At 35.6% G+C, this 26,778-nt stretch overlaps 1 protein-coding gene across 4 annotated transcripts in view; it reads right to left on the bottom strand.

Moving 5' to 3' along the window:
• CCSER1 (coiled-coil serine rich protein 1) overlaps nt 1-26,778 on the bottom strand; it is a 926,333-nt gene that overhangs the window by 740,902 nt on the left and 158,653 nt on the right. For all 4 annotated transcript variants that reach the window (XM_060011987.1, XM_060011985.1, XM_060011986.1 and 1 more), the window contains exon 3: nt 17,455-17,639. In XM_060011987.1, the coding sequence (XP_059867970.1) occupies nt 17,455-17,639 (185 nt within the window). The remainder of the gene's footprint in view (nt 1-17,454; nt 17,640-26,778) is intronic.

The raw sequence follows: 26,778 nt of genomic DNA, 5'->3' as shown, positions 1-26,778 counted from the left end.
ACAAAATGTAAAACAGATAGCTAGTGGGAAGCAGCCGCATAGCACAGTGAGGTCAGCTCGGTGCTTTGTGACCACCTAGAGGGGTGGGATAGGGAGGGTGGGAGGGAGATGCAAGAGGGAGGAGATATGGGGATATAGGTATAGCCAATTCACTTTGTTATAAAGCAGAAACTAGCACACCACTGTGAAGCAATTATACTCCAATAAAGATGTTAAAAAAACATTATACTTTTACAGCAACTACTCTTATTTGAAGACACTACCTACTCTATGAAACCTTTTGTTATCACTCTCTTTTGTGCCACTACTCTACTAACCTGCTAATAGTGCCTTAAAAGCATGTATAACATAATTACACGTTTCTTTACTTCTCTGTTTTCTTTTGCTACATCCTAAGACCTCTAGCAGCCTAGACCCTTTTGAGGTTTTTACTGAATATCCAGGGCTTAACACAATCTAGTACTTAAATGATAATTAATAAACATTAATTGAATAAATGAATGCAATAGTATGGATACATAAATTTCTTTTTCTTTCTTTCTTTTTTTCTTTCTTTCTTTCTTTCCTTCAAAAGAGTAACTCAACCCAAAATAAAATTTAACATATATTTCAGTATAGGGTTTAACAGTAAACCATTCATGGTCAATTAGTTCCTCTTGAAATTATTAGGGGATAGGTAGATAACCTGAAATTCATAATACCAATGTAGAGTATAAAAGTATTCAGTAAAACATTTCCAGTCCCAGAGCTGGAAGCTCTAGTCAGACACATACAGTACTTGCTATAAGGGAGCCCTCTTGCACCCAGTTTATCACCCAGTGTTAGCCTATTCAAGACCAGATATTCATTACGGAAGAGATGACAGAGTTATAAAATCAGTACTAAGTAACATAGAAAAAAATAATTTGGGGAGGAATCAATGGACACTAAAACTTCTGGGTAAAAAATGGTGGAAAACAATATTTACATAGCTTCAGATATTTTTCCAGAGATTACTTATTAATTAACAAGGGGAATTATAACAACTTTACAGTGGTGTAACCTAGTAAACACCATCTTTACCAAGGGATCAAGTGTAACATCACCAGTAATGATACAAACTGACATCATATACTTCCTGATGTGATCCACTAAGAACACAAATATCACACATGTAGTTTTTCTTCCAAAAATTGCATAAGCTGAACCTAATAGTGAAATACCAGAGAAATATGAATTGGAGAACATTCTACAAAATAACTGTCATGAGTGGTAATAGCATGTGCAATAAAGAATGGTGAGGAACTGTCCCAGATTAAGAGAGGCTAGAGATACCTGAGAGCTAAACATAACACATGACTCTGGATTGGAGCCTGGATTTTTTTAAAAAATGAAACAATTAGGAAAAACTGAATATGGATTTATGTTAAACAAGACAATGTGTCAAGGTTAAATTTCCTGATTTTGATACTTAATCTGTGATGTAAGGGAATATCCTTGTTCTTAGAAAATACACGCTGAAGTATTTAGGAATAAAGGGAAATGATGTGTAAAATAACTCTCACATGCTTCAGGAAAATAATATAAATGATGTATGTGTCTATGTGTTACAGAGAAGAGGAAAGAGAGGAAAAAATGTGGTAAAGCTTAATGACTGATGAAACTGTAAAGGATATAAGGCAGTTTTGGGTACAATTCTTCTAACTTTCCTATAAATAGGAAATTATTATAAAATAAAAGTAAAATGTATTTAGTAAAATTAAAGTGGCATGTTATAACCAAGGTGATGCTGGTGTGGTATAGTCCCAAGGTAAATCTGGTTACCTCTTTTTTTTTTAAAGTACGAGATTCACATGAGGGAATAGTAAAAGAAGCAATACCTAGGTTATCTGCTCTCTTGAATCTGATACCCAACGAAATTCTATTTTGAGTCATATTTTATTTTTATTTTTGAGAAGGTAGTTGAAGCTAAGGAGAGGTAGACAAAAAGGGGTAGAAAGAAGAAAAGACAGAGGAAAACAGCTCATTCTACTCGTCTGAGTTCTACTTCCTACAAGTTCTGTTTTGTGGATACGGCAGTTTGTGGAAAGAGGTTATCTGAACAAAGATATGATAAAACCTTAAAAAGTAAAACAAAAACAAAAATTGTTTTACATTTCTTTAAATACGCAATGCCTAACCCAGTTTCCGCTCAAGATATATAGTCCACAACGTTCTTCACTAAAGAAATAATTTGGATTCATCTTACTTAAATCTTGGTGCTGCCTTGCCAATAATTAAAAGCTACTTGTAGTCCTCCTTTGGTATCTGCAGGGGATTGGTTCCAGGACCACCCCCCCTTGGACACCTAAATTCACAGATGCTCAAGTCCCTTATATAAAATAGCATAGTATTTGCATATAACCTACCCAGATCCTCCCGTATACTTTAAATCATCTCTAGATTATGTATAATATCTAATACAATGTAAATACTATATAAATAATGGCCAGTGCCAAGCAAATTCAAGTCTTGCTCTTTGGAATATTCTGGAATTTTTAAAAATATTTTCGATCCACAGTTGAATCTGGAACCTGTGAATATGAGGGTCACTGTATACCCTCTCATTTCTATTTTTCTGAGTTGTTAATAGGCTGCTTACTATTCAATACATTACTTAGACATGGAATAGTCATTCCAGAACCAGTAATTTCCTGCCTATTCTAGTTAGTGGTCCTTGTAAGGAATCTGTCTTTTTAGAATGTAAGAATTCAATGACCCTCACAGGAAACCTAGACTTTCTTTTTTTAATATCATATAACTCAGCTGCCACAAGTAAAGAGACCTCCTCTTCTTGGTCACCATCCCCTTCAAACAGTGTGGAACACTTACCCAGGGCACATAGCTAGCACTGGGTTCAACTGAAAATTCACTTTGCTTTCCCATTAAGGCCATATAATAGAATCATCTTTTGAATTTTTCTTCAATTTGGGCTGCTGCTTTACCCTTAGCAATTCTACTGCGGTTTTCTTAATGTGATCCTATTTCAGTGAAAAAAAAAAAAAAAAGTACTTTTTAATGAAGCTTTTATCCACTGCTTTAGTAAAATACGTTTGCTTATTGAACCAGAATAATTTGCTTTTTTATGGCAAGATGATTCTTATTTCTAAATGAATATAGGAATTTTTAGCAAAGTCATAGTGTCAAAAATTAGAAAATCACTTTATGTTGTTTTAATAGAGCAAAAGCAATTTCTGTAAAAATCATGTGTATGGGTCAACAGTTCTGATTTCCTTAAAGTTACCTAATGGTCTACTTATAACAACAAGGAGAGACTCACGAAAAGCTCAAGATGTTAGCTTCTTTTATGTTCAACCCCACTGCGCTGAATCAAAAACTACAAAACAAAACTATATACTGAACAACAGTAGCTATCTTTGAACTTCTTTAGTCAACAGACCTTACAGGCTTCCAGCTGCATAATAGTAAGTTCCCTTCAAGGAACCATAGTATCACTTTATAAAACTTAATAGTGTTCCAACTCTCTTTTGTCCTGCAGGATTTCCTAGAGAGATGAATGCTATTGGAAAAGAGCACGCATTAATAGTTCCTTTCTCTTATTCTAAATGTAAGCCCAGCATCTCTGATTAGTTCTTTTTTCTCAGCTATAGCAGCTTCCAGTAGACTGCTGGGTCAGGTTAAATCTTTAGGATCAGTGTACCCTGGCACCCACTCGACTCAGTGATGGTTTCCGTATACTTTTATTATCATTATTATTAAAAAATAAAAGAGAGAGAATCACTGTGATTCATGAACCATAGCTAGGTGGCTGATCTTTTCAACTGAAATCGCTATTTGTATTAATGTATCCACATTTCTTTGGAACATAAATCTACTGAAGGCAACAGCATGCTGAGATATACTGTCTCATCCCAACCAGCACCTAATACATCATATGAACTATGTGACAGCTGGTTACTCCCCTCCTCATTAAAATTCATGTAGTTCAAATATTCAAGCTGAATATCCTACTGGTAGATGTATTCTTCCAACAGAATGAAGAAAGAAGAGAGACAAAAGCAAAAACTTGAGTGTGTCATAAAACTTTCTCTCACAAATGTTTAGGGATCTTCAGTTATCTCAGGACAGACTAGTACTACTAGTAAATACACTATAGTTCAAAATTTATTTTTAAAGTAAAATAAATAAGGTACTCTATAATTCACTATTTTCTTCAACTTTATTTTTTGTTTTTGAAGTCATTGCCTATTATTATTTTGGATAAAATTAACTTAAGATTTAACAGAAGATAGTTTTAAATAAGTAATTTATCAAGTTATTATGTGAATGTTCACATAAATGTTCACAATGTTTAAACTTTTTATTTAAGAAAACAGAGAATGCAAATTAAATTTCTTTGTAAAAAGCCAAGGCACCTGTCTTAGGGCAGATGCTTTTTTCCTAATTTCATAATCAGGAAATAACTAGGTCGAGTAAACTTTCTAATTAAAGGGTAACATAAACATGGTAACATATGCAAATCTTAAGTGTACTTCTCAAATAGTTTTTTCCTAAGCAATATAACTTGATTTTGAAAAATGTATGAGTTTCTGGAAAATACACAAATGAGAAATTAGGTAAATAGCAGATTACCCTTATAAAGCACTAACATATAAATAACTTGAATATTTTAAGGATTATTTTTGTTGTGGCTTAAAGGAGCCAACTCAACTTCTTGTCATGATGAGATATACTTTAAAGGTGAGTTTGGCTCTTAAAATGTTTTCCTTTCTAAATGGCTACTGGAAAAGGTAATATTATTTAATTTCAGTTTCTGGCTTTAATCCATGTTATTAATAAATATGTGTCATTTTCATCAATATAGCACTTTAAAATTTATAAAGCCTTTTCACATAAAATATAGTATTTGATCCTTACAACAACTCTATAAGGTAGGTAGTATTATTAGGAGAAAAAAATGAGACTGGAATTTGGTGTCCTCTTAACAACTGCTTGCTCCTTTTATCACACCATACTTGCTTATTTAAGAAATTAAAGTCATGCTTAACGGACACAAGAAGAACTCCTATTTTGAAAATTTGTGTATTTTGATCATGTTTCTGTGTTAGGAGAAATAGTTTGCCTTTGGTTCTTAAGCAATATGATTTTATTCCAGACAAGTTTTACAAAGAGAAAATAAAAAAGCATATTCTTATAAGATATTAAATATTAGAAGGCACTAAAGGCATTTGGGAAAAAAAGAAGTGTGAAAAAGCATGCAAATATTATAAAGTTGTTTAAGAATTTATTAATTTACTACATTTTTATTAAATTATTACTTTTCTTATAATTTGGGGAACTAAAGGTACTTTATAGATTTTCTTCCCTTCTGAAATCATGCTGAAAACTGCACCCTCCCCTTTGAGCACACACCCTGCACACCACAAGTTCCTCTTGGTTCACAGCCAGCCTGAGGTACAATCCACAGGAAGTTCCAGAGGAGACAAACCAGAAACAGCAAGAGAGTAAGACAGAAGTGGGCTATGTGTGGTTCTCTGGTAGTTGCCAAGTGTCCCGGAAGGTCAAATATACACTGCTTGCACAATGCACACAACTTTTGCCACGATCTGTCTTTTGCTCAACTTAAGCTGCTGTCAATTTGAAAACAAAACAAAACCAAAAAAAGCATAATTGTGGGCGATAGTAGTGAGGGTAGACTTAATTACTGCAACATATTACACAGACTCTAATAGGGAGGTCCTAGTTTAAGTGATATATCAATAATTGCTACTTCTCCAATATGACTTTAGAAACAGAAGGGAAGGATTGAGAATCCCTGGAGTACCTTAAAAGGAGGCTGAAATACAAGTGTATAAAAACTGAAATAGGATAGTAACATAGATGGGGGGGAAAAGGGAGAGAAGCCATGAACTATGAGGGTGAAAGTCAATTCTCTGCATATTTTTCCAGTTCCACTCCAAAGTTTCAGTCCTTGGATTTTCAACTACTTTCCTTATGCAAATAGCTTTTTTTTCACGAGCTCTTATTCTATTGCCATAAATCTAATACATTGTGCTTTTCAGTGCATATTGGCTTTGTCAGATTTCTGATATATTAGAGATTCCTAGCCTTTCCATTTGGAATCCATATGTCATTTCACCTACATCTTAAGTTTTCAGATAGAACAGGTTTAAAAAAAAAGGGGGGGTCAAGAACAAAATGCCTAGTAATAACTGTTTAGAGTATGAAAAAGCAGCTTGCAAAGGAGTCTGAAAGGAGAAAAGGAGAAGAACCAAAGGAGAGTTAACCCTGCAAAAGGAGAAGTGATAAGTATATAGAGTCCTCAACAGTGTGAAATGCTGAAGAGAAGTCGAGAAAGATGAAGAATGGAAAAAAAAGAATATGAAAACTGGCAAAGTCACTAATGACTTTAGAAAAGCTCTCCATTGCGGTGGTTTCTGCCTACCAAGGCATATTTTTCAACATCTGGAGATATGTCCAGTTGTCACAACTTGAGGGTTCTACTGGCATTTTATGGGTAGGGGTCAGGGATGCCATTAAACACCCCACAGTGCACAAGACAGCCCTCTCCCACCTCCCAACAAAGAACTATCCAGGACAAAATGTCAATAGTGTCCATGTTGAGAAACTATACATTACAAGAGCTAATAAAACATGAAAGTGAGGACTGTGTGGGCAGTGAGGAAATGCATTTGGCAAGAGAAGGCTATTCTTTTAGAAAAGTTTGCCTTGTGGAAAAGAGGGACAGGGAGGAAAACTTCAGGAGCAAGCAGGATATAGAAAATGTTTAATTTTTGTTTATTTCCTTCAGGCTGGGAAACTTGGCAGTGTTGTAAACTGACAGCGGTGAAGAGATGGAGAAGAAACCAGAGAAGCAAACATAAGAGATGTACTGATGATGACTGTTCTTAAGGAGGTAAGGAGTTGAAATCAGGAAGACGAGTAGAAACAACTGCTTTGAAAGAATGCAGGGACACATAGCTCTCTAAGATCAGAGGAAATGGGGGACTGATGGGAAAAAGACCAAGAGTGGGTGGCAAGAACGGGATAGTGGGAGGAGAGTGTTTAAAGCTTACACTTGGTGCCTGAGATAAGCAATTGGCCTGTGATCCATTCTCTGAGATAGCGTTACAGGGAGTTTGCTTCCTGGAAAGATCTCCTTGTAAACACAGTAATGACTGACCGAATTAGCAAACAAACAAACCCTAAAACTAAATGGTTTTTACTATAGGGGAGTTTAAGTGAGACTGCTTATGAAAAATAAAGCTGGAACTTAGAGATTTATGGGATATGACTCCCTGAAAAATGTCTGTGTATGCTATCTAACTATTGGAGTATAAAGTAGAGATGTTTCATGAAGTCAAAGGGGAAAACTTCTAGTTATAAGATAAATAAGTTCTGAGGATGTAGTGTACAGCATGGTGACTATAATTAAAAAGAAAAACAATGAGATGTTTCATATTGATTGGATCTTTCTGTGTCAATGAGGTGACTATATACATTTAACAATGCAAACTTTATCCAACAATCTGGGCCAGTGCCCACCACATGCAGAAAGGAGCTGGGAAACGGGACGGTATTCCAGATCTCTCCCTGCTTCACCTGCGCCTCTTGACAACTGATAAAAGCTCTGATTCATGTTGAGTTTCTCTGACAAAAAAAATTCTTTGTGTTTCTCACTGACACATACACTAATCATTGGGTAGTGCTGAAGACAACTGGCCAAGCATTAAAATCATAATTCTGTAAGGAAATTACAAACGCATACAATAAAGAGCCTAAGAGATGGAACCAAAAAAAGGTACTTGGGTTGTTTCCAGTTGAACGTAACAAGCTTAGAACAACAGAAGATCTAAGCAAAGGAGGAATTTCAGACCAAACTTTTAACACTAGAGTGAAATGATCACTGAATTAAATTATAAAAGTGATAAAATGACAGCTACTCTAAATTAGGAATGACTAAACAAAAACATCATCACATAGGAAAGGTGTGAAATGTATATGCATGATGCATTTTAAATCCCACTTCCTTATCCTGAATTGCAAATGTGATGGTTTGTGAGATTATTATAAATGTCTGTCTTGTTAAATTATTTGAAAAATAATATTAATATATTAAAATATTTACATCTTTTCTATAAACTGACTGTAATGTAAAATATTAGACATAATTCTACTACAGTAATATACTTCTTGACCTTGGAAGTCAAATTTTATTTGGCTTTTTCAATTTACTAAAATTAATTTAATATGTTGTATTTAAATTTCAAAATAATAGAATAACCCTAGGAAGAATAATTTTTTCTTTATTGTGTAACTAGAATAATTTAAAAACTTCAAATTCCAAAGACTATTCCCTCAGGAAAGATAGTTATTTTACTCAAGGTCAATTCTATGTTACAGACTGTGCAGTGTTCAGCTGGTCAGAGATTTGCCATGGATCCTGAATCAATAAATATTCTTTCTCACACTATGAAAGCTGTGTCAGCTCATGGGGTTACCTAAACAAGGCATAAAATAGTTTGCATCTTACAGAAAATTGAGATGAACTGAACCAATTAAAAATAAAACTGTCATCTTTGCATTCTAATCCCAAGAATAAAAGGTAAACAACCTTAATTTTCCAATTTCTTAATTTCAGAGGGGTATAAAATATCTAACAGGTATCCTAGATATAGTGTGGTTACAGAAAAAATCTTTAATTTTCTTCTACTATTGTCCATCTTAATTATTTCCTTGATAAATAATAATAAATAGAAATAGAATATGTACTGTTCTTAATGAAGCTTTTAATATATTCTAGCATTGCTATCATTACAATGTGATTGCTTATCGCTATGGCCTGAATGCTTGTATTCCCCCAAAATCCACATGTTGAAATTCTAATCCCCAAAGGTGATGGTGTTAGAAGGGGGGGCCTTTGGGAGGTGCTTAGGTCATGAGGGTGGACCCCTCATGAATGGGATTAGTGCCTGCATAAAAAAAGCTCCAGAGAGATCCCTAACCCCTTCCACCAGGTAGGACACAGCGAGAAGATGCTGGCTACAAATCAGGAACCATGCTGCCACCTTGATCTTGGACTTCCCATCCCCCAGAACTGTGAGAAATAAATTTCTGTCATTTATAAGCTATCCAGTCTGTGATATTTTGTTAAAGTAGCCTGAACAAACTAAGACATTTATAGTAAATTTTAATAATGTAATCACAGAAGGAAAAATTAGGTGCTATGGACATTTTCATGCGAACTGTATGAAGAGAAATGGTAATATCTAGGACACTGCACTTATTTACTTACAACTTTTCTTAAAGTCATTTAAGATGAAGTGAGTTAACTCTCTGAATAAGCTATTCATAGCATTGTGCACCAAACATACAAATTGTGACAGCTTCTAAACAAAAATGACTCATCCCAAAAGCTAGAATGAAAAAAAATGAATGGAATATTTTATCCAATTCTTTTTTAAAGGCAATTCTGAATCTATAAGCTGATAAGAAATGGAGTTGGGGCAGATAAAATACACAGGGGATTTTTAAATATCACCTTATAGACATATTTGACTCAGAACTTACATTTTTTTAATGGGTTCCCCAATAATATCACAAACAATTGACTACTCTTGTCTTCTTTGTATGGCCAGTCCATAAGTATTGTATTGATATGATCCTGGAAACCATTCTGTAAGGTCAATTATCCTAAAATGAATGATGCTTCTACTAGAACAATATCAAAGGTGGTATTGCCTTGATCAAGTACTTGGCATCAAAAACCAGTTTTATCAAACAATGCATCATAGAAACATCTGTACATATGTATAATAAGTTAAAATGTCAAAAATGTGCATAAGGACACCACACATAATGATTGTTCTAAATGCCTTAATTCATATCTATATGAACATACATCACAACCTAATCAGCAATTTTACCTTTAATTCACCCATATTTATTGTGCACCAGGCACTTTACTAAGTGCTATACGAAATGCTAATATATACAAGAGTTCTTCCATTTAAAAGACTGAATGAAATCTAATAAATGAAGCATATTCAAATAACTAAGTGGTGCGTGCCATACATATGATACAACTTAGAAGAACACTGATAGGAAAACTATCATTAGTAACTAGAAAAATCAGTAAAGGCATTATGGTTAGGGTTATTAATCTAAAATTAATATACTACTTATGAACAAATGTAATTGCATGTCTAATGAGTGATACTTGCGATTTTCCTTCTTAAAATACATAAGGATTAAGAAGAATGATTTGTATGCCCCCATTTTCTTAAATATATTAATGACTTCCTTTTCTCATTAAATGTCCTTGTAGCACACGATGATATTAGCTTTAATTCCATTCACAATGTTACATCAAAAGCTGTTGTAACCCTCAAAAGCCACTAACATTTTTACGTATTTGAAAGTCTTATTTAAGATTTCAGGATTCAGGGCTTCCCCGGTGGCGCAGTGGTTGAGAGTCCGCCTGTCGATGCAGGGGATATGGGTTCGTGCCCCTGTCCGGGAAGATCCCACATGCCGCGGAGCGGCTGGGCCCGTGAGCCATGGCCGCTGAGTCTGTGCGTCCAGAGCCTGTGCTCCGCAACCGGAGCGCCCACAACAGTAAGAGGCCCGCGTACCCCCAAAAAAAAAAAGATTTCAGGATTCAGAGGAGAAAATTCTTGAATCACATCTTATAATCATCATCTTTCACTTGCTCTTAATTTTGAGCTTGAACAACTTTCATGCCACAAAATGAAAGTGTGAAAGTGCATATACCAAACAAGCCCAGGAGAACTCTTTTGCCTAGTGGATGGTAGAGGTGGGATGTTTTGAAGGTGATTCTTTAAACATTAATTTTGTACTTTCTTCTTTCCTGCCGCAGTGCCTCCCAGAGTTCCTGCTCAGCACTAGCATCGTCCTCAATGTTAGAAATTAGCCAAAAACGCTAGGGAGTTATATGTATAATTAATAGTGTCAATTGAGCATGTGAGATAAAGTATATGTAAATCAGGGATACAGGAGTTCATGTGCCTTTTTTTTTTTTTTTTTTTTTTTTTGCGGTACGCGGGCCTCTCACTGCTGTGGCCTCTCCCGCTGCGGAGCACAGGCTCCGGACACGCAGGCTCAGCGGCCATGGTTCACGGGCCCAGCCGCTCCGCGGCATGTGGGATCCTCCCGGACCGGGGCACAAGCCCGCATCCCCTGCATCGGCAGGCGGACTCTCAACCACTTCGCCACCAGGGAAGGCCCATGTGCCCTTTTCTAATCCGTTTTTACTTTTGATATCAATGGTCACAATCCAAATCAAGCATGCCCCACCCATTCTGAATTTTAAGATGGTCAAAATGCTTAAATCTGGTGTATTGATAAGATTAGGTTAATACCTCCCAGTCTGGAACTCTAAAATTCTAAAGGGCTGTCTCTTTCATCTTTGCATCTTCAAAGTAGGTTCTAAATAAATATTTATTGAAAGAAATTGTGAATGAATTGATGAATGGACGAATGAATGAAGAAAACGCTAACACAGGAGAAAACAGTGGGCCCCAGAAGAGAAGTGGATGCATAGTTATGTGCTTGTCCATTTAGCACAGGGCTTAATCAGTCTTAATCAATTATTGTCAATAATATTTAAATTCTAGATTTCAACATATCAAAGAATTAACAACATGAGACGCTGCTGATATGCAAGTAACTGTTTTTTTTCTCAAATATAAATCTGGTCTGTTCTTCTAGCGAAGAAGTCCTACAGTTCATGTTTTTACTACGCTATTCACAGTTTCTACACAAAGGCAACAGGATGCCAAACCACAAATGAGAGGAATTAAGCTGTCAGAGTAAAAGTGGCCATAAGTGAATTGTCAGAATCGCTCAGCACAGATAGTTCCGGGGAGCTTTGTGGATGCATTTGCTGAGTAAGCTAAAGCTAACACAACTTTCCAAGCCAGCTTTTTAATGTAATAATAACAAGTATTTCCAAATATAGTAATATTCCCAAACCGGGAGTCAAGTAAAGTTAATTTAGATATACATCTCAAGGCCTTTAAGTCAGGAAGAGAGCACGTCTCAAAGGAAAAAACTTGTGGTTAAAATGAATCCTTCAATGTCAAAGATGTTTTCCTCTTTCTGAAACACAATGACCAGCTCAGTGTGAGGCATCAAATCAAATGACTTTATGCCCATCAAATGCCTGAAGACAACAGGGAGGGAGGAGGTAAGCAGGAAATCTCAGTTAATTAAAAGAACTGAGATACAATAAACTATTAGGGAATATCATAGTCATTAGTGCCCATGATACATATCTGGGTCTACAACATCCAGACACATGCAAGAGACTATTCTCTGGCCCCTTTTGTGGCAAGTTTGGGCCTGGTGATTAGATTTGCTCAGCGGGAAATGAAGTGAGTCTCTCACAGGTAAAGCATTTATTACTGGGGTACAGTCTCCAGAGATCTTTTACCACAGTGAAAGGCAGTGTTTTGCAACAGCTGCTGCTTCAACAGCCTGGATACAGAAGGAGGAGATACTGAATGGAACTCCAGCACCTTCTGCAATGAACACATAGCCGGAGCGAGAAATAAATCTATATTATAAAGTCATTAAAATTTGGAGGTTGTTTGCTCTTATGTAGCCTGGCTCATCCTTCCTCATACACTCAGGCACTTTCCTTCCTCTAGTGATGCCAGGTGGTATATATTGTTTAACACATACAAATCTATCCTCAATTAATACTTTTTTTAGAGCAGGGTGATCTCATAAATATTTAGAGTTAGACTTCACTGTGTGAAGCTGCTGGAGAAACCAAGACAAATCCTTACATTTAATCACTTATACATCATAATCTGGAGGGAAAGTTCCTGGAAAGAAAGAGCCTACTTCTAGAAAAGTTGTTTTTAAATGTTTGGACCATCCTAAGGAAAGTATCAAGAAAGTTACTCAGAGGAAAATTAAGGGAAGTCTTTATTTAAAGCAGTTTAAAGATATATAATAAATTTGAACGCTCATCAAATTGTTACATATATATTGATCTCTTGTAATAAATTTAAGCAAAGTCCAATTTATTCTGAGCCACTGGTGTTCAAAGAGTTAATACATCCTGCCCTTTCCCTTTTATACTGAAATATCCCCAAAGTGTACAAAAACACTAGAATTGTGGTCTATCTCACCTATTAGAGAATATTTTTGGTCATTCACAGGAACCCTCTGCATCTTAATAAACAGAGCCATACACCATTGGTAGAATTAAATCCTCATGACCTATATGAAATACTCTAGTTCCTTCTAAGTATAAATATCTTCTTTTGTGACAAAGTTCCTTTTTGGATGAGCTGTCTCTCAGTAAAGACATCGATACCATTCATCAGCATATCAAGACATATTACCACATTTTAAATCCAGAATAAGTACTACATTTTGTTCATTTTTTGTATCCCTTACAGAGGGTTGTAGTCTAGACTTAGAGTAAGCATAGATTGCCTTAAATGTGTTAACTTCATTATACAGAAATAATGCAAGAAAAATGAAAAATTAATTTTAAATCTATTACATTCCCCCCAAAGCATGTAGGATTTAAAGCTAGACAGTTGAGTATCCAAATCTAAATCCTATTTCTGCCACTTACTATCTGTGTTTTCGGGCAAGTTGCTTATCTTCTTAGTGCCTTATTTTACTCTTTTGCAAAACGTGATCAGTAAAAGAATCACTCGGTTCATAATATTGTGAGGACTGAATGTGATAATATATGAGAAGCATTAAGAGTAGTCCCTTGGTTCAAATAAGTATTAAAAATACATGTTACTACTATTGCTCTAAAAGAAAAGAATAACTGAACCATGGATGCATTCTTAAACACACATATTCACCTGAATTATTTTGGAAGAGGAATATAGAAAATGTGTGCATCTTCTCACACATAAAGCTATCATTTCCTAAACATATGTCACTTGCTTCACATATAGCTAAAATTACCTAAAAATCCTAGCATTTCTTCCTTATATTGCTAAGAGCTAAATAATACATTGTATGCATATTAAATTAACTATTACACTATAAATTAATTAAAGATCGAGATATTAGTTGCAAAGTCCTAAGGAAGAAAGTCATAAAGTAATTTCGATACATTTTGTGTGGAAATTCAAGGGTGTCAGTATTTATTTCAACAAGTTTTACCTGTGAATCCAGTGAACATGTACAATAGTTTAACCAAGTTTCTGTCTAATCTCCATAGCGTTTCCCCTACCATAGCAATGGTGTGATCATGCCATCTAGTGGACGATCTATATCACTGCAGGTATACTTTTTGAAAATTTATAAAAAACCTCAAATAAATTAACAAAATCACATTTTTATATTTGACATTTAAAATTTTAAATCTTGAAAGTGTTTCTGAGGAGAAGAATAATGATTTTGTGATGTTATGATGAGAATTATATAAACGTAGTATGAAAAACACGAGATATAAAAAGAATAAGTAAAAGGCCCAACTTTGGGCAAAAGTAATAAACAGGGCACACTTATTAATATAAGTACGTCTTTAAAAAGGAATAATAGAAATTTGGTGAAAATAGATGTTTCATAATAATTCATTAGCCATAACTTTTAATGTTGTATCAATTGGAAATCTATTTTAACATGTTCTTGTATTTAGACAAAAAAAATCAATTGCAACAATAATAATATAATATTTTCAATGCAAAGAACAGAAAGAAAGATGAAATATAATGTAATATATTTCTATATATGCAAATGTAAATACACAGTCATTTTTTAGCATAAAAGAAGCAACAAACCCATTATCGTTTGTTGTTCTGTAGATGATTTGTCCAAGATTAAAATCTGGCCAAGCCTGACCTAATGGCTAGAACCTCTAACTTCAAACACAATGGTTTTGCTATCACTCAGTGTTGCCTCAGTAACTTAAGGCTTCTTCTCATTGCAATTGTCAGAACTAGATGACCTAATGTTTTCATTTGAAACATAATTGTCTAAGATATATAGATATAAGTGATTTAGTTTCGAGCATTTTTCACATATAAGTAGGTAGGTGGATAGATCCTTTTAAAGAAGCAGTGTTAAACACTAGAAAATCAAAGACACTGCTGAAAAAGGACACGTGAGAAAGGGAGCAAATGGAATCCAGAAGGCAAGCCCACCCCAATATTTGTGAGGCCTGAGGCCTCAAGGACCTCCCGGGCTGCAGTCCACTCACATCTTTCCCCACCCTGGCTGTATCCTACACTGTGAGGGAGCTAATACAAGTTACCTCTAAGACACCCCAGCTCGCAAGTGCAAGCTCAGACCCCACCCTCCTCTACACACCCCATTTCCACCCTCATCTGCAGGCCTCCACAATTTGAATCAGGAATCTGGAATCTCGGTCACCTGGAATGTGTTAAAGCTTTGCATGGGCATATCACCTTGACCCTCAAGGATTCTCACCCTATGTGAAGTGGGAACTGTAGAAAGATAGGAAGAATAGGATCCACTAAAGCAGCAGTCCCCAACCTTTTCGGCACCAGGACCAGTTTCATGGAAGACAATTTCTCCATGCACCGGGGTGCAGGGTGATGGTTCAGGTGGTAACGCAAGCGATGGGAAGCGGCTGTAAACACAGACGAAGCTTCGCTCGCTGGCCCGTCACTCACCTCCTGCTGTGTGGCCCAGTTCCTAACAGGCCACAGACTGGTACCGGTCCATGGCCCGGGGGTTGGGGACCCCTGCACTAAGGGGTCTAAGGGTGGTACTGGCATATGTGTGGTTGACAACAGGACATTTTTTAGGTGACTAAAGATGGAGAAATGGTGTGAAATGATGTTGTCAGAGGTTGTCTTCATGATCAACATTTTTCTTAGACTGTATATCCCAGGGTCTTGCTCTAGGATGGAGAATGTCAAACCTTCCATGCAAGCAAGAAAGACAGGTTTTAAGGGTTGCTATCCTGGTGTGCTTCTATGTGTTGTGACCCATGAGCATCTCAGGTGAAGACTTAACCTCTCTGACTTGTGATATCGACCATGCAAACCAATTTTTCCTTCAAAAGAAAGTCTCTTCAATAAGTGATGCTGGGAAAACGAGACAGCTACATATAAAAGAATAAAATTAAAACATCCTCTAACACCATATACAAAAATAAACTCAAAATGGATTAAAGACCTAAATTTAACACCAGATACTGTAAAGCTCCTAGGGGAAAACACAGGCAGAATGCTCTTTGACATAAATCGCAGCAACATTTTTTTGGATCTGTCTCCTAGAACAATGGAAATAAAAGCAAAACTAAACAAATGGGACCTAATTAAACTTCAAAGCTTTTGCACAGCAAAGGAAACCATAAACAAAACAAAAAGACAACCTACGGACTGGGAGAAAATATTTGCATATGATAATATCGACAAGGGATTAATTTCCAAAATATACAAACAGCTCATACAGCTTAATATTAAAAAAAAAACCCAATCAAAAAATGGGCAGAAGACCTAAATAGGTATTTCTCCAAAGAAGATATACAGATGGCCAACAGGCACATGAAAAGATGCTCAATATTACTAATTACTAGAGAAATGCAAATCAAAACCACAATGAGGTATCACCTCACACCAGTCAGAATGGCCAGCATTAAAGTCTACAAATAACAAATGCTGGAGAGGGTATGGAGAAAAGGGAACCCTCCTACACTGTTAGTGGGAATGTAAGTCAGTGCAGCCACTATGGGAAACAGTATGGAGGTTCCTCAGAAAACTGAAAACAGAATTACCACATGATCCAGCCATCTGACTCCTGGGCATATATCCAGAGAAAACTCTAATTCAAAAAGATACATGCACCCCAATGTTCATAGCAGCACAATTTAAAATAGCCAAGACATGGAAGCAGCCTAAATATACATCGACAGATGAGTGAATAGAAAAGATGTATATATCTACATATATATACACATACATATACATATATACACATGTATATATATACACACACATACATTACACAAAATGGGATATTACTCAGCCATAAAAAAAGAATGAAATAATGCCATTTGCAGCAAAATGGATGGATCTACAGATTATCATATTAAGTGAAGCAAGTCAGATAGAGAAAAACAAATATCATATGGCATCACTTATATGTGGAATCTAAATAAATGATACAAATGAACTTATCTACAGGACAGAAATAGACTCACAGACGTAGAAAACAAACTTATGGTTACCAAAGGGGATGGGGAGAAGATAAGTTAGGCATTTGGGATTAATGTGTACACACTACTATATCTAAATCAGATAAGCAACAAGGATCTACTGTACAGCACAGGGAACTATATTCAATATCTTGTAATAATCTATAATGGAAAAGAATCTGAGAGAGTATATTTACTGAATCACCTTGCTGCACACCTGAAACTAATGCTTCAATGTGCAAGGAGCATGAACTTGCCAGTAATATATGGGATTATTTTATTATATGCAGGTATATGTATATACTTACCATGCTGTTCATTTTTGAAGATGATGAACCTGCTCTTTGCTTTCTTAGACTATTAACTTCTTCTACATTTCCATCTTTTGGTTTCAAAATCATCCTGCTACTCCCTGCAGTTCCTTCTGATGAGGATCGCAGTCGCCTCTCTATAAATCTTCCTTCACGGTAGGGACTGAGGCTACTGGCAAGAACTATTTAAAAAATAAATAAATAAAAATTAATATAAATGCTTAAATGTAGTTTTTATAAACGTTCCACTGAAAGTAAATGGAAAACTCTTAGTGTCATTCAACAAGTCTCAATCACAGGAAACTTTTTGAATTTGTAGTGGTACTTTACTTAACTATGTAATCACTTTGAAGCCTCTAAAACTTTCTAGTCATCCTTGGCTTCCTCATACCTCACATAAATCATATAAGCAAATCCTGTCCTCATTACCTTCAACTGTATACAGAATGTGATCACTTCTCACCACCTCCGGCACTAACTTCTGGCACAAAGTCCATCAGGGCTTGCCTTGGTTACTGCAATACTTCCTAATAGCCTCCTGCCCCTGCCTACTCCCACCTGCCTCTCCCCAAGCAATACACAATCTATTTTCTACAAGGTAACCAGAATGATACACTTAAAACATAAGTGAGATTGATCACGATCGCTTCTCTAATCCTAAAGCTGATGTGTTTCCAGTGGGCTACCAGGTTCCACATGATATGACCCTACTCCGGACCCCCACACAGGGGGCTTCCCATTGCTCACCTCTTCATCTCTCTAACCTCATCTTCTACTGCCCACCAGCACCTTGTTCACTCTGCTTATGGCATATTGGACTTCTTGCTGTTTCTACAACATTGCAGGCATACTCCAGTCCCAGAATCTTTACCCAATACCCTTTGCACTGATATACTCCTCCCAAATAGCTGTATGACTTACTCCCTAATTTTTAATATGTTAATTTGAGTAATACCCCATTCACTGTACATAAAAATGGAAACTAAAAACAAAGAACTATGAGAAAGAGAAATTAAGAAACTCATCCTTAAGAGTCTCTTCCTCTAGAACCACCTCCAGTACAAAAATCTGTCAGTCAGAGAAAGAGGATCAGTAGGAGACCTATATTAAGAAGATTTATTGCAAGAAATTGGCTTATGCATTTGTGAGGCTGGCTAGGCTGCACCTCGAGGCATGCGGGATCTTAGTTTCCTGACCAGGGATCGAACCTGTGCCCCCTGCAGTGGAAGCACGGAGTCCTAACCACTGGACTGCCAGGGAATTCCCAAACACCTTTTCAAAAATTTGTGAAGATCCACCAGAGGGCAGACAGCAGAAGCAGGAAGAACTACAATCCTGCAGCCAGTGGAATGAAAACCACATTCACAGAAAGATAGACAAGATGAAAAGGCTATGTACCATAGGGCTATGTACCAGAAGAAGGAAAAGGATAAAACCAAAAAAACCACAACTAAATGAAGTGAAGATAGGCAACCTTCCAGAAAAAGAATTCAGAATAATGAGAGTGAAGATGATCCAGGACCGCGGAAAAACAATGTACATAAAGATCGAGAAGATGCAAGAAATGTTTAACAAAGACCTAGAAGAATTAAAGAACAAACAAACAGATGAACAATACAATAACTGAAATGATAAGTGACTTGGAAGACAGAATGGTGAAATTCACTGCTGTGGAACAGAATAAAGAAAAAAGAATAAAAAGAAATTAAGACAGCCTAAGAGACCCCTGGGACAACATTAAACAACATTCGCATTATAGGGGTCCCAGAAGGAGAAGAGAGAGAGAAAGGACCAGAGAAAATATTTGAACAGATTATAGTCGAAAACTTCCCTAACATGGGAAAGGAAATAGCCACCCAAGTCCAGGAAGCGCAGAGAGTCCCATACAGGATAAACCCAGGAGAAACACGCCGAGACACATAGTAATAAAATTGGCAAAAATTAAAGAAAAACTATTGAATGCAGCAAGGGAAAAACAACAAATAATATAAGAGGGAACTCGCATAAGGTTAACAGCTGATTTCTCAGCAGAAACTCTACAAGCCAGAAGGGAGTGGCATGATATACTTAAAGTGATGAAAGGGAAGAACCTACAACCAAGATTACTCTACCCGGCAAGGATCGCATTCAGATTCGATGGAGAAATCAAGAGCTTTACAGACAAGCAAAAGCTAAGAGAATTCAGCACCACCAAACCAGCTCTACAACAAATGCTAAAGGAACTTCTCTGAGTGGGAAACACAAGAGAAGAAAAGGACCTACAAAAACAAACCCAAAACAATTAAGAAAATGGTCATAGGAACATATATATTGATAATTACCTTAAATGTAAATGGATTAAATGCTCCCACCAAAAGACACAGGATCGCTGAATGGATACAAAAACAAGACCCATATATATGCTGTCTGCAAAAGACCCACTTCAGACCTAGGGACACATACAGACTGAAAGTGAGACGATGGAAAAAGATATTCCATGTAAATGGAAATCAAAAGAAAGCTGGAGTAGCAATATTCATATCAGATAAAAGAAACTTTAAAATAAAGAATGTTACAAGAGACAAGGAAGGACACTACATAATAATCAAGGGATGAATCCAAGAAGAACATATAACGATTATAAATATATATGCACCCAACATAGGAGCACCTCAATACATAAGGCAACTGCTAACAGCTATAAAAGAGGAAATCAACAGTAACGCAATCACAGTGGGGGACTTTAACACCTCACTTACACCAATCATCCAAAATGAAAATAAATGAAAATAAATAAGGAAACAGAAGTTTTAAATGACACAATAGACCAGATAGATTTAATCGATATTTATAGGACATTCCATCCCAAAACAGCAGATTACACTTTCTTTTCAAGTGCACATGGAACATTCTCCAGGACAGATCACATCTTGGGTCACAAATCAAGCCTCAATAAATTTAAGACAATTGAAATCATATCAAGCATCTTTTCTGACCACAACACTATGAGATCAGAGATCAAATAGAGGGGAAAAAAACGTAAAAAACACAAACACATGGTGGCTAAAAAATACGTTACTGAGTAACCAAGAGATTACTGAAGAAATCAAAGAGAAAATCAAAAAATACCTAAAGACAAATGACAATGAAAACACAACGATCCAAAACCTATGGGATGCAGCAAAAGCAGTTCTAAGAGGAAGTTTATAGCTATACAAGCCTACCTCAAAAAACAAGAAAAATCTCAAATATAAACCTTACCTTACACCTAAAGGAACTAGAGAAAGAAGAACAAACAAAACGCAAAGAGAGCAGAAGGAATGAAATCATAAAGATCAGAGCAGAAATAAATGAAATAGAAACAAAGAAAACAATAGCAAAGTTCAATAAAACTAAAACCTGGTTCTTTGAGAAGATAAACAGAATTGATAAACCATTAGCTAGACTCACCAAGAAAAGGAAGGAGAGGACTCAAATCAATAATATTAGAAATGAGAAAGGAGAAGTTACAATAGAAACCGTAGAAATACAAAGTCTCCTAACAGACTACTACAAGCAACTCTATGCCAATAAAGTGCACAACCTGGAAGAAATGGACAAATTCTTAGAAAGGTATAACTTTCCAAGACTGAACCAGGAAGAAACAGAAAATATGAACAGACCAATCACAAGTAGTGAAATTGAAACTGATTAAAAACCTTCCAACAAACAAAAGTCCAGGACCAGATGGCTTCACACGTGAATTCTATCAAACATTCAGAGAAGAGCTAACAACCATCCATCTCAAACTCTTCCAAAAAATTGCAGAGGAAGGAACATTCCAAAACTCATTCTATGAAGCCACCATCACCCTAATACCAAAACCAGACAAAGATACAATAAAAAAAAAATTTAGAGACCAATATCACTGATGAATATAGATGCAAAAATCCTCAACAAAATACTAGCAAACAGAATCCAACAACACATTAAAAGGATCATACACCATGATCAAGTGGGATTTATCCCAGGGATGCAAGGATTCTTCAATATATGCAAATCAATCAATGTGATACACCATATTAACAAACTGAATAAAAACCATATGATTATCTCAATCGATGCAGAAAAAGCTTTTGACAAAATTCAACACACATTTATGATAAAAACTCTCCAGAAAGTGGGCATAGAGGGAACCTACCTCAACATAATGAAGGCCATATATGACAAACCACAGCAAACAACATTCTCAATGGTGAAAAACTGAAAGCATTTCCTCTAAGATCAGGAACAAGAAAAGGATGTCCACTCTCACCACTATTATTCAACATAGTTTTGGAAATCCTAGCCATGGCAATCAGAGAAGAAAAAGAAATAAAAGGAATCCAAATTGGAAAAGAAGAAGTAAAACTGTCACTGTTTGCAGATGACATGACACTATACATAGAGAATCATAAAAATGCCAGCAGAAAACTACTAGAGCTAATCAATGATTTTGGTAAAGTTGCAGGATACAAAATTAATGCACAGAAATCTCTTCCATTCCTATAGACTAATGATGAAAAATCTGAAAGACAAATTAAGGAATCACTCCCATTTACCAGTGCAACAAAAAGAATAATATATCTAGGAATAAATCTACCTGGGGAGAAAAAAGACCTGTATGCAGAAAACTATAAGACACTGATGAAGGAAATCAAAGATGATACCAATCGATGGAGAGATATACCATGTTCTTGCATTGGAAGAATCAATACTGTCAAAATGACTACACTACCCAAAGCAATCTACACATTCAATGCAATCCCTATCAAATTACCATTGGCATTTTTTACGGAACTATAACAAAAAATCTTAAAATTTGTATGGAGACAGAAAAGACCCCGAATAGCCAAAGCAGGCTTGAGGGAAAAAAACAGAGCTGGAGGAATCAGACTCCCTGACCTCGGACCATACTACAAAGCTACAGTGATCAAGACAATATGGTAGTGGCATAAAAACAGAAACATAGATCAATGGAACAAGATCGAAAGCCCAGAGATAAACCCATGCATCTATAGTCAAATAATCTATGACAAAGGAGGCAAGGATATACAATGGATAAAAGACAGTCTCTTCAATAAGTGGTGCTGGGAAAACTGGATAGCTACATGTAAAAGAATGAAATTAGAACACTCCCTAACACCATACACAAAAATAAACTCAAAATGGATTAGAGACCTAAATGTAAGACTCGATACTGTAAAACTCTTAGAGGAAAACATAGTAAGAACAGTCTTTGACATAAATTGCAGCAAGATCTTTTTTGATCCACCTCCTACAGTAATGGAAATAAAAACAAAAATAAACAAATGGGACCTAATGAAACTCCAAAGCTTTTGCACAGCAAAGGAAACCATAAACAAGACGAAAAGACAACCCTCAGAATGAGAGAAAATATTTGCAAATGAATCAATGGACAAAGGATTAATCTCCAAAACATATAAACAGCTCATGCAGCTCTATATTAAAGAAACAAACAACCCAATCAAAAAATGGGCAGAAGACCTAAATAGACATTTCTCCAAAGAAGACATACAGATGGCCAAGAAGCACATTGAAATGCTGCTCAACACCACTAATTATTAGAGAAATGCAAATCAAAATTACAATGAGGTGTCACCTCACACCAGTTAGAATGGGTATCATCAGAGAATCTACAAACAAGAAATGCTGGAGAGGGTGTGGAGAAAAGGGAACCCTGTTGCACTGTCAGTGGGAATGTAAATTGATACAGCCACTATGGAGAACAGTATGGAGTTTTCTTGAAAAACTAAAAATAGAATTACCATATGATCCAGCAATCCCACTGCTGGGCATATGCCCAGAGAAAACCATAATTCAAAAAGACACATGCACCCCAATGTTCATTGCAGCACTACTTACAATAGCCAGGTCATGAAGCAACCTAAATGCCCATCAACAGATGAATGGATAAAGAAGATGTGGCACATATATACAATGGAATATTACTCAGCCATAAAAAGGAACTAAATTGGGTCATTTGTAGAGACGTGGATGCACCTAGAGACTGTCATACAGAGTGAAGTAAGTCAGAAAGAGAAAAACAAATATTGTATATTAACTCATGTATGTGGAACCTAGAGAAATGGTACAGATGAACTGGTTTGCAGGGCAGAAGTTGAGACACAGGTGTAGAGAACAAACGTATGGACACCAAGGGGGGAAAACTGTGGGGGGGGGGGTAGGGATGGTGGTGTGATGAATTGGGCAATTGGGATTGACATGTATACACTGATGTGTATAAAACTGATGACTAATAAGAACCTGCTGTATAAAAATTAAATTAAATTAAAAAAATAAAAGAAAGAAAGAGAAATTAAGAATACAATCCCATCTACAGTTACATCAAAAAGAATAAAATATCTAGGAATAAGTTTAATCCAGGAAGCAAAAAATATATACACTGAAAACTATAAAAGACATTGATGAAAGAAAATGAAGAAAGTAAAAATAAAGAGATATTCCATGTTCATGAAACGGAAAGATTAATATTGTTAAAATGTTCATACTACCCAAAAGAAAATGAAGAAAATAAAAATAAAGAGATATTCCATGTTCATGAATTGGAAAAATTAATATTGTTAAAATGTTCATATTACCCAAAGGGATCTACAGATTCAATGCAATTCCTATCAAAATTACACTGACATTTTTCACAGAAATAGAAAAAAAAAATCCTAAAATTTGTACAGAAACAAAGAAGACCCCAAATAGCCAAAGTAATCTTGATAAAGAAGAACAAAGATGGAGGCATTACACGTCCTGATTTTAAACTATATTACAAAGCTACAGTAATCAAAACAGTATGGTACTGGTGTAAAAACAGACACATAGATCAGTAGAATAGAAGAGACAGCCAAGAAATAAACCCATGCAAATGTGGCAATTAATTTTTGACAAAGAACCCAAGAATATATAATGGGGAAAAGATAGTCTCTTCAATAGACAGTGTTGAAAAATGGACAGTCACATGCGAAAAGATGAAACTGGGACCTTATCTTATACCACACACCAAAATCAACTAAAATTGATTAATGATTTGAAAGTTAAGACCCAAAACTGTAAACCTCCTAGAAGTAAACATGGGTATAAGCTCTCTGACATTCATCTTGATAATGATTTTTTGGATTTGATGTCAAGAGCAAAAGAAATAAAAGCAAAAATAAACAAGTAGGACTACTTCAAACTAAAAAGTTTCTGCACAGAAAAAAAAATAAAAATAAAACAGAAAGAAATAAAAGACAACCAATTGGACCAATTGGATGGGAGAAAATATTTGCAAATCATATATCCTATAAGGGGTTAATATCCAAAATATACACAAAATTCATACAACTCAATAGCAAGAAAAAAAAATTAAAATGGGCAAAGGCCCTAAGTAAACATTTTTCCAAATAAGACATACAAATGGCCAATAGGTACATGAAAAGGAGCTCAACATCCCTAATCATCTGAGCAATGCAAATCAAACCCACAATGAGATATCACCTCACTTTCATTAGGATGGCCATTATCAAAAAGTCAAAAGACAACACATGTTTTTGAGCATATGGAAAAAAGGGAACCCTTGTGCACTGTTGGTGAGAATGTAAGCTGGTGCAGCCACTATGGAAAACATTATGGAGGTTCTTCAAGAAATTAAAAATAGAGCTACTATATGATCCAGCAATCTTACTTCCGGTAATATACCCAAAGGCAGCAAAATCACTATCTCAAAGACATATCTGTACTCCCATGTTCACAGCAGCATTATTCACAATAGCAGAGGTCTGGAAACATCCTAAGTATGAGAAAAAGGGAATGGATAAAGAAAATGCAGTATCTACATACAATGGAATATTATTCAGCCTTAAAAAAGAAGGAAATCCTGTCATTTGTGACAACATGGATGAATCTTGAAGATATGCTAAGTGAAATAAGCCAGACAGAGAAAGACCAATACTGCATGGTATCACTTACATGTGGAATCTTTTTTAGAAAGCTCAACTCATAGAAACAGAGAGTAGAAAAGTGGTTGCCTTGGTAAAAGGGTACAAACTTTCAGTTATAAGATAAATAAGATCTGAGGATCTAGTGTATAACAAGGTGACTATAGTTGAACTTAAATTTCTCAAAAACAAAAACCAAAAAGGTAAATATGTGACGTGATGGATATATTAACTAACTTGATGGGGGGGGGGAATTCTTTCACAATGTAACATATACCAAATCATCACTTTGTTCACTTTAAATATACAATTTAATTTGCCAATTATACTTGAATAAAGTTAAAAAAATGCAAACTACAATCACACCCCCCCACTTCCTAATCCTCTTTTCTGCTTTAAACTCATCCTCAGCAGTTATTACCATCTGACATTTATTTATTTGTATATTAATTGTCTGAGTATTCCCAGTAGAAGGTAAGCTTCATGAAGAAAGGAATTTATTCGTTTTGTTCACTGATATACCCTTAGTGCCTAAAACAGTACCAAAACAATATTTGTTGAATGAATGAATGAATGAATTAAACTGTTCTGTTTGGGCTCATCTATGAGTTTAAAGACTCTTGGCTAGAACCTATTAAGCCAACATATGGCAGTTTTTTCAGTAACTTTTTAAGTCAATGAGTTAAAGTTAAGTTGCCAGAGAGGTCAACATTCCATTAATAATTCTGAAATGAATGTACACCCAGCACATTCAGATGCATATTAAATACTAGCTTAAACGTATTTCACAATAAATACAGAATAAACTTAGTATTATGGAATTTGGCAACTCTTTCTTACATAAAATACATTTGTCTAAATGGCTTTAAAATCTTGAAACTTCTAAATTATAAAATCTTTATGAATAGCAGATGAATATCTCCTATTGATGGAAATGAAGAATAGTATGCAACCAATTTTTCCTTTTTGACATTACCAGCTTATTTGCCTGTCTCTTTCTATTTTACAAGTTGTAGATACTATGAATTATCACCTAATGTCCAGGAACAGGCATCATGGTGTCAAATTCAGTGAAATTAATGTGTTAAATGGCTTGCTATTAGGATCTCAGTCAACAGATTAATAATCAGCAAGATAATTGTTGGTCATTCCCTAGTTTCCAAAGAGATAAATATTTACTCTATTCAGTTTGACATTGAGGCAAGTCACCATTTCTAAATAAGAATTAGATATAATCAAAATAATTACACTTTTACCTTTTGGGGTGCAATTTTCTAAAAAACTGCCTACATTCTAATCTGAGGTCCACCGCTTGCTAACAATGTGATTTCATGAAGTTATTTAACTTAATCCTAAACCTTACTCATTAATA

The sequence above is a fragment of the Delphinus delphis genome, chromosome 5, assembly GCF_949987515.2.
Source record: "Delphinus delphis chromosome 5, mDelDel1.2, whole genome shotgun sequence".
Taxonomy (NCBI): domain Eukaryota; kingdom Metazoa; phylum Chordata; class Mammalia; order Artiodactyla; family Delphinidae; genus Delphinus; species Delphinus delphis.
This window is presented reverse-complemented; position numbering and strand designations above follow the sequence as displayed.